This window comes from Sinocyclocheilus anshuiensis, unplaced genomic scaffold (genome assembly GCF_001515605.1).
Source record: "Sinocyclocheilus anshuiensis isolate Anshui unplaced genomic scaffold, SAMN03320099.WGS_v1.1 scaffold181, whole genome shotgun sequence".
NCBI lineage: Eukaryota > Metazoa > Chordata > Actinopteri > Cypriniformes > Cyprinidae > Sinocyclocheilus > Sinocyclocheilus anshuiensis.
Genome location: NW_015540898.1, coordinates 1,811,784 through 1,827,819, shown reverse-complemented (window position 1 = coordinate 1,827,819; position 16,036 = coordinate 1,811,784). Strand labels below are relative to the sequence as shown.

The following is a 16,036-nucleotide window of genomic DNA, read 5'->3' as shown; positions in this document are numbered from 1 at the left end:
GTGTGTGCGTGTGCGTGTGCGTGTGCGTGTAGGTGTGCGTGTGCGTGTGTGTGTGTGCGTGAAAGAGAATGAGAGAGAGTGAGAGCGTGTGTCTCCATATCACAGCGGAGCATTAAGAGTGTGTGTCATCAGTGTGTGCCTCACCCCACGGTCAGAGATCATAAATCTGTCTGCTCATGTCTGTAAAAGCATTTATAACTTGAGCCACCAGACCACCGTGAGGATGAGAGGAGCGTGAGTGTATGTGGAGGTCAGAATCACACAACATTAAAACACGTCCTCTGACCTTCACCCCGTGAGCAGCATCTCCATGGACCTTCCTATAAATCACTTCAGCTTGCATTCATATGGATACAGTTACTTATTTTATGCAATAACAACAGAGCATTTGCTAGATGTGTTTTTTTTTTTATCCTGATGTGAATATTAAATGATAAATGACTTTTTAATGTTCTCAGTTCATTCCCTTTAATATCTGTGTTTGGACTATATACTGCAGCCAGACATTTATATCTGACAAACCTTGGTGTTGAAACAATTTTCACACAGAAATTCCTTGGAAATTTCACAAATAATAACAAAGAAACGGCAAGTAACACATTGAATTAAATGTGAAATTGTGAAGTAGGAAGACTAAAATAGTGTTTTCTTGTACAACGTGCTCCAATAATCTTTGTTTTTACAACATCGAAAAATAATTTTTACGGCGTACTAGTTTTAAAATGTCTTTTTAAAGGTGACATTTTTTTTTCAATATTAAATACCCAACTCTTTCCCAGCTTATTCAGAGTTACTATAAACCTTTTGCAGGCTGATCTCCACTAAAAGAGTGTAACATTGCGACTCTGTTTGCTTGAGCATCTCGACCAACATTGACTCAACTAGTAAAGTGAGTTTCGAGCATGTTAGTGAAAGCTGAAAAATGACCGGTGTACCTGACAAGGCTTAACCGTGTCAACATCACCCACTTAGTATGAGCTTGACGTATTCCATTATGGGATTTACATCACTGTAATCTTTCAAAATGAATACAACATACAGTATAATAAAAGTAGAGACATGTTATTCTTGTTATTTGCATTTAACATATCTGCATATCTGTCATTCAGCAAAAGAAAATAAAAAAATACAAGAGATGGTACTATCTGTTTGTTGAACAATGGCAGACAGGGTGTTCAGCAAACTAATCTTCAAAGTTCTCTCGAGAAAAAAGAATTTGGTCACACTTTATATTAAGTGGCCGTAACCATTTGATACAATATACTTATGTACATGCATGTTGGTATATTTAAACTACGTTAAAGCATTTAAATAACATTTGTAGTTACACTGTTAACTTCACCCCAACCTTAAATCAGAACCTTATAACCCTAACCTTACCTTTAAGTCCAAAACCTAACCATACCTCAAACTCATTAGCAGTAAATCTGGGAATTGTCCAAAATAACATGAAGTTGCACCGTAAATCTATAGTCCATTAATCCATTAATGCTAGTATATAGTAGTCAAGGCCGCCTAATGTAAAGTGTGATGGTGTAAAGATTTTTACGCAGATATATGTGACCCTGGAGCACAAAAGCAGTCTTAAGTCGCTGGGGTATATTTGTAGCAATAGACAAAAATACATTGTATGGGTCAAAATTATCGGGGGGTTTTTATGCCAAAAATCATTAGGATATTAATTAAAGATCATGTTCCATGAAGATATTTTGTAAATTTCCTACCGTAAATATATCAAAACTTAATTTTTGATTAGTAATATGCATTGCTAAGGTCTTCATTTGGACAACTTTAAAGATGATTTTCTCAATATTTAGATTTTTTTGCACCCTCAGATTGCAGATTTTCAAATAGTTGTATCTCGGCCAAATATTGTCCTATCCTAACAAACCATACATCAATGGAACGCTTATTTATTCAGCTTTCAGATGATGGATAGATCTCAATTTCGAAAATCTGACCCTTGGTTTTGTGGTCCAGGGTTACATATTAGATCGATCGATTGTATACCTGAACAGAAATAATGCATTCAACTCCAGCTTGTAATGACCTCACTTCCTCCTCTATGTAGAATATGAAATCGTGGCCCCATACGAGGTGGACCATCAAGGGCGATACGTTTCCCATGCCGTGGCCCACCATCACCGCAAGAAACGCTCCACGGAGGGTCAAGATCACGACCTCGCTGTGCACTTCAGGCTGCGTGGATTAGGACAGGACTTCCACCTGGACCTGCAGCCGTCATGTGGCCTGATCGCCCCCAGCTTCACCGTACAAACCCTGGGCAGGAGCGGCACCAAGAACCTGCAGCCTTTTCCTCAAGACCACCTCTGCTTCTACCACGGGGTGCTGAGGTCAGAGGTCAACTCATCCGTGGCCCTGTCGACATGTGCAGGGATGGTGAGTGGATGGATCCTGTTTCACAGTTGATTGTGGTCATTTGGGGAAGAGTCTCAATAGCAAAACAAGTCTATCCTTGCATTAATCAGGGTTTCTCTATTGCACTCCCACTGAAATGTGGAAAATGTATACAGCACGAACCCCAAATGATTTATGCTATGCCGTTCAGATAGTTGATCATGATGGTGATAAAAATAGACCAGAAAGAATTTCTCGATCTTCTCTGTAGAGAGAAAAAGACCCACAACCTCAAGCATTTTTGGCACAGTTACATCTGTACACCACCTCTCATTGATGTAAAAGCATGTCCCGCCGCCGCGCGATTTCCCCGTTGATTCTGTGTCACGATCTGCTCTAAACAGCTGAAAGCCCGGCAGACTCAACGTGCGGAGCACGCCACGGAGGCAGCCATCAGCGTCGGCACCATCTTACATCTTCAGCATGAACTGTAGAGAGATCGCTGTGCCATCATCAATGCCTTGAATCATTCGTGTAGGCCTTCAAACCGCTGTATTCATCAGTCCAGTGCACTCATCTCATCTGTTTGTTTTCTCCATGGATTAATGTTCAGTGTGCAGAGAAACCTCAACCCTCCAGAGTGCTTTTGTTGTTTTGGCTCCCAGTCCGCACGAGATTCGGCTCCCAGCAGGCGCTGCAGGAGCGAAGTGACTCTGACGCAGTTCTCATGACTTTACCCTGACTGGACTGACATAAAGTGCCCCGTCCCATCAATAGAGCTCGTCTAAAAGCCCAGCATTCAAATCCCCTTAAACCAGTGACTCAACAACCCACATAAATTTAGGTCAGGGGAGGTTTTATTAGAGAACAGAGCCTCCTTTTATTAGTCAGATCGACATTTGGAGGATCTATACTCGTCCTCAGTGGAAACAAACACATATTGTACTCACACAAGCTTTAATACGTGATGCTTTATTTGTAAACAGTTCCACAGCAACACTGAAAGATTACAATGAGCTCTTCAAGAATCTACAAATACTCTATTGCTGCGTCCCAATTCACTATCCATCCAAAATCCATCCTGACTTGCTGCCTCGCTGCCTTATCAGGCAATGGCTTTATAGGCAGCGCTTGCACACGAAGGCACCTCACGAAACTGATTTCGGATATGCTTCTGACGCAGTGTAACCGTTTAATGATCTACAACAAAAAAGAACGAGCTTTGGTGATAACTAAGTGAATATTTCATTACTATAAAATTGATCTCTCGCTAAAAATAACACCAAAAGTGCAAAAAGTTGGTCAGAATCATATATTTACACACAAACTGACCACCAAACGCAACTTTCGGTCACCAGCTTGCACAGGATTGTGGGATAGCAAAGGCAGTGAAGGATACATCTATGCTGCCTTCAAAAATCGACTAGATGAAGGTATCTCAGGAGGCAGAAAGTGAAGCTAACTTTGGATTCGAACGTGCCTTGATCCCTTCCTACCTTAAAATGTGTCCTCCGAAGGCAGCATTTTCCAGTTTTCGGAAGCAGTGTCCTAAATCATAGCATGTTGAAATGAGTATCCCAAAGGTACCTGGATGGTTTAGTGCAGATCTGTGCAAACTCTAACATCTAATATCGACCACAACCTATTGCACATTGGAGGAGGGTAAAGAACTACAAACATGAATAAAAAGCGTTAAAAACTACAAACACGGCAGACACGTGAGGCAGAAAGGACAAGGGGTTTGAGTGATTAATAATCAGTATCGGACATGATGAAGAAATATTTATTTAATGTTGTCCACGTTATATTTAATCTGCAACAACATTGTGAACTTTTATAAAGATACTTTTTAAATGCAGCATTATGCAAGCACATGAGCAGAGTTCTCGACCTGATAGACATGCGACTGGCAGATCAACGTGCCTCTTCATTTCTCTCCAATTTGGTATGAAATCAAATTAAACAAAATGTGGATGATGTTAACTGTGACAAGATGATTGACAGTGCAGTTTAAATGGTAACATGATGCACGTTGCTAAGTAACAGAGCGTAATTATGACGAAGTCCCAAAAGTTGAGTACTCTTCTGTTACATAATCAAAAGTAAGTACTTTTTCTTCACAAAAAGAGTACATACAGTATTTTTAGGGCATAGTAGGTGAATTGGGACACAGCATACATGTATATTTTCTTTTTTTTATTGGTATGAGGTTCATTTTCAGTCAGTTGCATTGCATTATGCCTCCATACATGAACGTTGTTTTATTGCACTTCACAGTAACAATGCACTGAACTTAATCTTAAAAGACACTAATGTTTTCGTTTATCTGAAAACCAAAACTAATGTTTTAGGAATTAAATTTGGGTAATTGGGTAACTGAACTCATGTTCTCAGGTCATAAATTAACTACCAGTCATAGTAAAGTTCTTCAGCAGCGAGCCGCCTCTTGATATTTCAGCCAAACAAACTGTGCATATTGCTATTCCAGCATCATTTTTTGTAAAGGGCGTTAACAGAGCTGACATGTTTACCTGTCATATCTTATCAACGTTGCGTGCACAAAATAGACACTTGACGCAGTCAAAGCGGTAGCACCGGAGAAGTGATCATTAAAAGTTTCAGTCAATGATTTCGGCCCTCCAAAACCATTTCAGCCAAAACTGAATATTCTTGGTTGGGGAAATTTTGGTGTTTACAGTGCTTGGTGTAAAACTGATGTTGGAAATGTTGGTCCCGGATGCACAACTTCTCGAATGATATTAACCAGACACTGAATGAGCGTTCTGTAGAGTACCGATATGATTTATCAGAAACAAACATCAGTATCTGACCCTTGGCTTTTTAATCTATATTCATGCAGTTTAAATAACCCTTGCACCAATAGTTTTTATTTATATTCACCAAGCTTTAGTTGTCTGGGTGCTTTAAATCCAGGGAAGTTGATAACACCTGGAGAAAGCTGTCCATTTGTATTTCTTTGCTCGTGATCATCTTTGGGCACATGTTTTTTTGAGCGAATTGCATTGGTGCCAACATAATGGTGTAGTTACAAAATCTACCAGCAGGGACTAGTAAAACATCCAAAGCTTGATCCCATGGTTAACATTAACCACAATGTCACAACAGCATGTCAAATGGAGATTTATAGTATTAACTGTGCTACATCACGGCTGGTGTGAATGACTTAAATCTAAGTTCTACAGTCATTGTGAAAGAAGTCTTAACAAGAAGTGAAAGATGAAACTAGTAACTCTGAACAGGATCCATATCTGATTTTTTACTTGGAGTTAATCTTGTGGCAGTTCATTTCCCAGTGACTTTTAACCTCTATGTGATCGTCAGCCTTTAAACAGTGGCAGCTCAATTCTTACTGTCACTGTAAATGTACTAGGCCTATAACCAGCTGAAATATGTGCTGGAAGTGTAATGTTGTAGACTTTCACACTGTCCCCAGCTGGATGTGATTAGCAGCGGTGCAGAGTCATTAGTTAACTCCGTCTCTCCTTATGTGTCCGGTAAAGCCTTTGTGTAAATTCACTGTGAATGGCTGAGACTGGCTTGGCAGATCACCACTGGAGGTTGGCAGGGCTTTGATGACAGTCAGAGTTTGTCATAAAAGGTCCCAAATGTGAGTTTAAAGGCATGAGGACCAGACGATTGAGGCCCCAGTGATTTCAAGCTGACGGCTTTATACAAAACGGTACAATAGCTGACTTTAGTGGTGGCACATGGGATGCCAATTAGGAGGGTCATTGGAAATGGCAGTCTGGGTTGAGGCGGGGGCATGCCATGGAAACTCCACGCTGGAAGTCTTTCTGAAGTGACGCCAGTCTGCAATAACAGGCTAATTGTGAGTGATGTCAGCCATAAACTGAAGCCATAAATCTACATTTGGACACCCAACCCCCAACACGTCTGACACGATAACCCAGCTTAAATAAGCAAATAATTAATACTTACTTAAAGGGAGGTTTTAAAAGTCAGCGTATAGTCAAAATTGATTTGCGTCGTACATGTACTTGGTCTTATTGTTAAAGGAGCCCACAGATCCTGTCATTATTTACTCACCAAGCTTTCTTTATACACAGATATTTGACGAATATTTAGAAGTAAATTATTAGAAGTAAACTATACAACTCCATTCAGGTATGGAATGATCCTGTCAGTTTCTGATGATAAAAATCCTTCCCTACGTTTCTGTTACGTTACATTATGGAATTTAAACGGGTTGGCAATACTGTTTCATGCTGATTTTAAGGATTTAGAAAGGAAATATGAAGTCTGAGAGTTGTCACACTGTTACATTAAGACACTGACAGTCTAAACTGAGAGTTTATAGCATGTCACAGCTGCTGCTTTTGGTACAGGTCCTATTATATCGGACTTATTTTGTTCACTCTTAATTAAAACCAAGGACAAGCATTCAATCCCCAACAAATCATGTTTGATTTGTGATCCCAAGCTGCTCCGTAGCAGAACCTGGTGCATAGGTTCATTGTCTTTCACCAAATTTCCCATAATGCTTATGATTTAGAATTCATCATTAGGCTTTGAAAGCTAAGCCATGAAACCCCCAGCAACTCTTCAGAATTCTTGTCCAAAATATATACATTATTATCCCTCATAAAACAATCCCATGTTTCACTCTACAGGCTTTGAATGTGGCCTTGATGGACTGACAGAATATTTATTTATAGTGAACAGAAATGAAGCGTAGTGTGATTTGCCCTGTAAAAACAGAGCAGAAAGAGGCGCCGTTGATGACTAATTGTTGGCGGGAGGTCATTGTTAATGTGCAAGGAATAAATGCTGTCCTGCTGGAGCTGGCGTTTCTGAGGAGCTCAAGTTGATTTAGTCTTGATATATACAATCAGTGTTCATGCAATGCAATTTCCAGGAAGGAGTTAAGAGCCTGAATCGGCTTCTTCATGACAAGAACAGCAACATTTAGTCACTGAGATGATGTAAGAGGATTTAAAAAACGAATAATTGACACCCTTCTCAAATAGTTTCAGCTGGCATTTAAACTCTCTTAGCAGCAGAGTAGAGGTTCGGTTTCAGCTTCTAAAAGCAGCAAGGCAAGTACAAGCCTCTCTCATGGAAATAGGAACAGCGTCAGGTGCATCTCTCAGAGTTTCCTCATATCCGCTCAGCTCCTTTGATTAGAGTTCCTGTAGGGTCGTGCCTGGATCTGCCCATTTCCCAGCTGTTATTTTTCTCCCAGGTAGCATCTCAGCCCGTCTCCCGGGGCTTTATGACTGCTATTTGCACCTTGTAGCTCTCAGTGTGTAATTTCATGAGAGGTATTTAAGGAGGCAGCGCAGACATTTGTTTTTAGTTAAGCTTGTCATGGACCTGGGAGACTGAGGCGCAGATTTGTGGTGGATGATTCTTACGTGTTACTTATGCAGGAATGCGGTCAGCAGCACCACTCCCGCTTGACAGCATGGAATTGCACTGTTTACTTACACTAAACCATATGCCAAGTGCCATGTGTGTAAATTGATTTACATTTTCAAGTTTCCTCCTGGCAGAAATGGAAAGGTAAAGATTTCCCTGGATAGATCAACAAATTTATGGTTTCCTTCAAAATTCTCCCATTTCTCATTTGGCACTTGCTTTAGACCAAATTTGATATTTATATTGTGCCTGGTATAAATTTGGCTGAAATTTGATTTGTTTATCCATTGCATCATCCAACAGTTCCAGAACAGCATAATTCAAGCTCTTACGACAGCAGTGAATTTAATTTATGTGCCGCAAATCTTTGTCGACACATCCTGCACCTTTCAGAACAGTAGAATTAATTTCTTTTCCCAGTAGAGAATGGCAAAAATAACAGTCCCAAACAGAATTTTATCACTCGTATGTTGTTCTTTTGTAGCTCAAGTTATGTTGCATTTTATATTGTATACTGAAAGAATATAGAACCGGGGTTCTCAACTCTCGAGGTCCACTTTCCTGCAGAGTTCAGCTCTAAGCCTAACCAAACACACTTGAACAAGCGAATTAGGGTCTTCAGGGTTACTAGAAAGCTACAGACAGGTGAGTTTGACCAAGGCTGGAGTGAAACTCTCGAAACCTCGAGGGCCAGAGCAGATAGAGGGGGTCTTGACAAACCAGAGCAGAGTTTGAGATATCTTTGAGACCTCTTCTAAAACTCTAGAGTGAGATTACTGGGTCTGTTTCTCTGAAGATCAGTTTGCGAAGAAGAAGGTTTGCGAAAATTTTCTCTCTAATTAAATCTCATTGCTGTCTTGGGCCAGGCATACACTGTGCAATTCCAGCAACGTTTTTGTTAAATACCAACTCTCTCTGTATGAGTAAATCGCATGCGATATCAAGCCAAAGCTCAGGATTTATGTGCTCACACTATACGGTCCGTTCGTCGAGATGCAACTTGACTGCTAACACTATATGTGCGAAATAAACACCTGGGACCCCGGTACTGTGTAGCCTCCATCGCTTACGTCCAAACCACACGCCATGTCGCCATGGTTTTGTTTCTGTTTTCACTCAGACGCAGGGAAAAAACACTGAGTTTAGGGCAGTCAGTTCGTAGCTCTGTTTCAATTGTGCGATACCCTCACAAGGGCCGACCAAAATTTATGACAATTCTTCCGACCATCCGATTGCTGGTCGGAAGAGGCTAATTGCCTCACGCTGCCCCCTGTACACTGCACAACAAAGCTGAAATTCGGCCCGACTCAAAAAAAAAAGTCGCACTAGTCAGAATTCGGCTCAAAATCAGCCGAAAATCGCACAGTGTATGTCCGGCCTTGGGTTGGTTATTAAAGGGACAGTTCACCCAAAAATGACCTACCAGCAACCAACATTCTTCAAAACGTCTTCTTTTGTGTTCAACAAAAGAAAGAAATTCATACAGGTTTGGAACAATTTGAGGGTGAATAAAACGATGACAAAATTTTCAGTTTTGGCTGGATTAACTCTTTTAAGAGATCTCGTTAGTTTAGTGTTCTTTGTCAGATGGCAGACCTCTCTAGGCGAAGGTGAAGAACACGTAAGTGTCTGTTGCCTGTATTTAATCTGATCACATTAATTAAAACTCTGAATACAGGTCAGCAGGTTCTCTGTTGTAGTGTCTCTGGAAACAATTTCCAATGGGTCTCCAAAGCAAAGGTCATCAGCAGACGAAAGTTCTTCGACGGTCTGGGGTAAATCGGGCTCGGTAACTGGAAGTGATGTCACAGAGGATGAACACTAAGCATAGTGCATACTATCTGAAAGACAGCATGTGGATTTAATTGAAACATGACAGGGGTCACTGCAAGGTCTCTCTCTCACTGTCTGTCTGAATTATGTCACTGAGATCCTGTACTGTCTTCCTCAACTAACTAGAAGCCATAATTGCAATCCTGCGGGATTCTATTGACTTAACTTTGGATGGATAGGAAAGACTGGAAGACATGCAGCAAGCATGTAAACCGCATGAAAGCACAATCGCCATACATCGACTTGACTTTGGGAATTAGTCTTGACAACAGCTGAAACTCCCAACATGAGAGCATGAGGCTGGAGTCATGCAGAGTGATCAGTCATGCCTGAACTTCATTCTACGTCTAGCTCGAAAGCCTCGGCTCTGGCAAAGGTCGCTTCTGTTGACTAAACCCTGTGATCTGGTGACAGAAGACAAGTGTATCTCATGAGGATTGCTGCCTTGACACCAAAACAACTGGGTAATTTTGCTCTTTGAAGTCCTCAGCGTTCAATAAAGGATCAAATGCTTGACTGTAGGACCTTTGGTTTCGGGGGTGAGGTTAAGTCCCAGGTGTTGTTCACTTGATGGAGTCTTGAATCACTGCTCTAGAAACGCCTGGATTAATCTGCTTACAGCTGCTAATGATATCAACTAGCCTAACGAACTTAAATCTGATCCACAGCCAGTGGTTGTTAACATGTGACTCTCTTTTCATCCTGAAATCTAGGAGCGCTTTCTTCCGTTATTTTCAGGCATCCACATCAATTTTATTGCTGCCTTTTTCTGCTCTATAAAATACTGTCATCAACATGGAGTGATATCAGTTCTTATCCAAGATGTTCTTTTTACAATCATCCGTGCTCACAGCTTTGTGTGAATTAGTGGATCAGATGTGTTGTTCGATACAGTTGTGCCTTTCACAGGGTTGCCAACTTTGCTTGCTTGGCCGCAGTGAGATTTTGATGACATGGACTGAATGTTTGAGGTTGTAAGGTTCCACCAGTTCCTTTTTAAGTTCATCTTAATAATGCAAATTACCCAAACACTTCTGCTTAATGTTGCACTAGATGCACTTTTTAGAAACCGTCCATAATTACCTTACCTACCATATACACTGGTTAGCTAGTTAGCTAATATTAACAGCCAATAATTACATTATTAAAAAAAAAAAAAATGTTATTATTTTGAATGCCCTACATTAGGGGTCTTCAACTAAAATTGCTTGAGGTCCAGTAATGAACCCTCCTCACCAGCCGAGGTCCAGACAATTCTATACCTATAAAGTAAAGCAGCCTATTTTCACATGTATGAATAATTCTGAATACATTATCATGCCTTTATTTTATGTCACTCCTTTGTAGACTGTTTGTTAAATGACACATTTTGAGCACTTCTGACAAACTTTGACATTTGATTGCTTTTGTTATTTTGATAATTGCATTAAAGCTGAGATAGGTAATATTAGGCCTTTTTTTGTGAATCAGCAGATTTTTTTGGTCAAGATGCAGGGCTGTGTTATAGCTGATAAGAAAAAACAAGGCACAATCAAAGTGTAAACAGGTCAGAGGTCAATATTCTGTAAGAAAACATGTTACCGTCATTTATTGTTATTGTTGGGCCTAAATGTAAATGTAACAGAATTCCGGTGCTGTTACTGTTGTAGAAATATAATTTCTTGCATAAATGTTATTATGCATGAAAATGCATATTTTAATCTAAAATTTGCACTCTGATTGATTGTGTGCGCTTTTATTTTTTTTATCCCTTTTATTTTGTGTTATCTTGTTATTTTCCGTGAGATGTTCTGTAGTGTCTCACTGCAAACGCTTGAGAGTTGAGAGGCATCCCCCCTTATTCAATACTTCCCTGTAAACGTACAGTATGTGTGCTGTGCTAATTACAATGTCTAATTATCGTTGCACATCATGGGCGGTTCACGCTTGGAATCACGCGAGCGTTGTTTGAAAAGTGTTGAAATCTGTCAGCAGTTACCTCCCATACAGGCATTAATTATGTGACGAGATGTGTATCCTCTACACACACTGTGATCTTGGATTGGGGTTGTTTAGTCTGGCGAGACCTGCATGGTTTCGCTCGCGGATTACTTAAGCGTGGAGTGAAGGCACCGTTCCTTGAGCCAGTGAGACCAGATCTCTGCTCGACTGTGTAGGCATCACAGTCTGGGAAAAAAAGAGCATAAACCAGTGTTTTCAGCAGGGTAGATCAACATTAACCTCTGTAGACAGGACATACAGTCTTCAAAGTCGCACTGATGTAAGCGTTTATAAGATGTAGATGACTGTGAAAAGGCGTGTACACATAAACATCTGCTCAACTCACATTATGGACCATCAAATTGACCTTAAACACACATTAGAGACTTCAGTCCTTGATTGCACTTGTGTCATTCAGACAGTGCTGAATGTGTCTCTTATTCACCATCGTGCATAAATCCTCAACTCAAAAGCAACCTGCTTTGCCTCGGTCTTCTCTTCCCAGAGTTCAGCACATGTTTTACAGCCTATTGTGTGTATGATTGCCTCGCAATGAACTTAAGTGTTGTTGGCAGCGATGAATGATAATCAGATGCACATTGGGTTCAAACAGGTTCTCAGAAGGGCTTTTCTGTTTGTTTGGAGAGGAGCTTATCCTCAGAGCCCAATTGAGGATAATTATCAGACCGCGCTGAAGCGGCGGCGCAAACGAGTTCTCGCTCTGACCTGGCGTGATGTTTGGATGAGGGCTTGAAGAGTCCTTGGGATCTGCAGATTGCGAGGGACATGAAGCTTGTTGGGGTTAATGACAGCACAGCTCTCCAAAGAAGTGTAATTTGGGCGTTTATGTCATAAACTGAGCTCAGAGTCGGCTCGATGTGAAGTACTGCACCTCCAGTGTGATCTGTACTGCTTCTTGAGGAATCACGCTTGGGAAATCAGACTCCAAATATATCTTTAATCCAGATTTTTTTAAATCTAAACGCGTCTTGAGAACATTAACAAGGTGTCTGTTTTATGTTCCAAAGCACATTAACATTATGACAGTGCTCGTAAAACCCTGTGCTGGTGTTCCTCAATCATCCGGCTCAACCTGTTCTCAACCTCTTACGCAAAGTAATACATTCAGCCTGAACTTCTTAAAGTACAAACTCCATTCTGACTTTGATTTGTAGATCATTTTAATCGGAGGTGTGCTGTTTTCTATTGCATTTTTTTTTTACATTAAATTAAGATTAATTAATTGAATTGCAATTGATCTTTTGTCCTGCATCTGTTTGCATACTGAGTTTTGATTGGTGTGTTATCTTTCACAGCTATTTAATCGTTTGTAGTCACTGTTAACTGTGGCCACACTATAGGCTTTGAGCTTATGACATTACTTCAATAGCTGCAAACCGTGCAGCTTTAAGTTTATGCATCGGATTTCAGTTTGTGTTGTTTAATACTTCTGTTGGTCAAATGTCTTTGCACTACGCAAATTCGCATGTCAGTTTTCACCAAAATTTGCTGAATTTTGGTATGTATCAGTAGATGTTAAGGCTGCACGATGCTGGAAAAAAACGGCATTGCAATATTTTGTCTTTCTGCAATATGAAAACATACAAGTAATTTCCAACACATGACTTGAAAAGCTATGTTTAGAAATAATTAATCATTCTAGATTGATTAAGGCCATTTTCTTTGGGAGTGCATCTGCATAGAAAATACACTAAACAAAATTATAAACGCAACACTTTTGTTTTTGCCCCATTTTTCATGAGCTGAACTCAAAGATCTAAGAATTTTTCTATGTACACAAAAGGCCTATTTCTCTCAAATATTGTTCACAAATCTGTCTAACTCTGTCTCGACCTGACTGCAGTTCGTCGTCATAACCGACTTGAGTGGGCAAATGCTCACATTCGATGGCGTCTGGCACTTTGGAGAGGTGTTCTCTTCACGGATGAATCCCGGTTTTCACTGTACAGGGCAGATGGCAGACAGCGTGTATGGCGTCGTGTGGGTGAGCGGTTTGCTGATGTCAACGTTGTGGATTGAGTGGCCCATGGTGGCGGTGGGGTTATGGTATGGGCAGGCGTATGTTATGGACAACGAACACAGGTACCTTTTATTGTGGCCAGCCTAAGGCACACCTGTGCAATAATCATGCTGTCTAATCAGCATCTTGATATGCCACACCTGTGAGGTGGATGGATTATCTAGGCAAAGGAGAAGTGCTCACTAACACAGATTTAGACAGATTTGTGAACAATATTTGAGAGAAATAGGCCTTTTGTGTACATAGAAAAAGTCTTAGATCTTTGAGTTCAGCTCATGAAAAATGGGGGCAAAAACAAAAGTGTTGCTTTTATAATTTTGTTCAGTGTAGTTTAAAAGACCTGAAAATTATGTTTCACTCTGAAGACCATTCTATTAGGGCTTAATAATTTGAGAAAATCTTGAAAATGTGGGTATTAACTCATAACAACAACAGTGAACAGAATTATAGATATAGATATAGATATAGATATATGCTTGAGTTTTCATATATCACTGTTTTTGACCCATTTGTTTTGGCAGTTTGTCAGCAGTTAGAGTGAAGAGATTCTGTGTTAATTTTTGCATGCGTTTCAGCATCTCAAAGCGGCTCGATTCACAGTACATGAGCCAAGATGCTATGAGATGTTGACACACTGTATTTCTAAAACAAGCAGTGCAAACAGTATATTTAATTAGTTAAATCGTGGCCTTTGTGATTTGACTCACACATTAAGCCATATCACAAAATCGATTTTATTGTGATATATCATGTAGCCCTATATGTACTTTCTCTGGATGAGCTTGCATTGAACTTCTCTCTCTTTTGCTGCCTTGCAAGCACTGCTGTTTACTTCAGGACATGGACACATACACATGTTGTGAGTATGCAGCATGAAGAGTGCAGCGTTTCTTGATCAGGCATTAACCAGTGTGTTTTCTCTCTAGTCAGGTTTGATCAGAACTCAGGATGCGGATTACTTCTTGAAGCCACTGCACCCACATCAGGCACTTCTGGAGAACTTCTCAGGCCCGTCTGACCACCATCCCCACATCTTGTACAAGAGATTCACACCAGCACAGACAAACATAGGCAGAAGCAGGAGGTCAACTGAGCCAAAGACGGTCAGCAGAAGACATTCGGCCGTCCCATATCTGTGGAGAACCACACCGACGGATCCAGAAGAGTACCAGCGTACGCCGCACAGTCATGACGGCACACAGCAGAGACAGCACTTCTGTGGAAGACGGAAGAAATGTATGTAAGGACATTCTCTCTCCAACCGCACCTTCAGAGTCTCTAACACTAAGCTGCTTTCCATTACATGGTGCTGGACTGTCAAAAACACTCATTACGAGGGAAGGGGGGCATACTTTAAACAATGTTTTCGCATGTACAGGGGTCACAGCTGTTCAAGGGTCAGTTTGAACATGTTTTCATGACATCATCACACCTGTATTGTGTTTGGTCAGAGATGAATAATCTTCACCTACTCTAAACAAACACCACATCTTCACATTGCATTTGAACCCTGACTAATATTTTACGAACCAAGTAACCAAATCTTATGTGGGATGTGAGGTAACAGCTAATACAGTTTGACACACATGGCATGCATTAATGTCATGTATGGGCCAGAGTTTTCCAGACACAGATTTAACATTTTGCTGAACTAGTAATGCATTTTCTTTTGGGGAACCAGCACTGACTGTGTGAGTGTGACCTAGTATTGATGTCATCTTGGTCCTGTGTTTCAGACATGCCTAAACCTCCTGAGGACGATATCTATATTTTTCCGGATGAATATAAGTTCATGCCCAGAGGGAAACGAGCCATTATGTTCAAATCTCAGACGCACCAGAGGCTAAATGTGGAGACCCTGGTGGTGGTCGACCGCAAGATGATGGACAATCACGGCCATGAGAATATAACCACATATGTCCTTACTGTTCTTAACATGGTAAGTCATCCATCCATTTGCCCATACATCTAACTATCCATACATCGATCCATCCATACATGCATTCATTCATGCATCCATCCAGATATCAGTGCATCCATCCATCCATCCATCTATACATCTATGAATCCATCCATCCATCTGTCTTTCCATACATCCATCCATCCATGCACCATCCATCTATACATCCACGAATCCATTCATCAATTCATGCACCCATACATGCATTGAATCATGCATCCATCCAGATATCAATGCATCCATTCACCCATCCATGCATCCATCCAGATATCAATGCATCCATTCACCCATCCATGCATCCATCCAGATATCAATGCATCCATTCACCCATCCATGCATCCATCTATCTATCCATGTATTCATGCATCCATGCACCCATCCATACATCCATGAATCCATTCATCACTCCATGCATCCATACATGCATTGATTCATGCATCTATCCGGATATCAATGCATCCATG

At 40.7% G+C, this 16,036-nt stretch overlaps 1 protein-coding gene across 1 annotated transcript in view; it reads left to right on the top strand.

The window, feature by feature from the left end:
* Nucleotides 1-16,036, top strand: part of LOC107689003 (A disintegrin and metalloproteinase with thrombospondin motifs 16-like) — a 66,626-nt gene that overhangs the window by 1,278 nt on the left and 49,312 nt on the right. Inside the window, exons 3-5 of the mRNA XM_016486874.1 lie at nucleotides 2,072-2,400; nucleotides 14,539-14,848; nucleotides 15,349-15,551. Coding sequence (XP_016342360.1) covers nucleotides 2,072-2,400; nucleotides 14,539-14,848; nucleotides 15,349-15,551 — 842 coding nt within the window. The remainder of the gene's footprint in view (nucleotides 1-2,071; nucleotides 2,401-14,538; nucleotides 14,849-15,348; nucleotides 15,552-16,036) is intronic.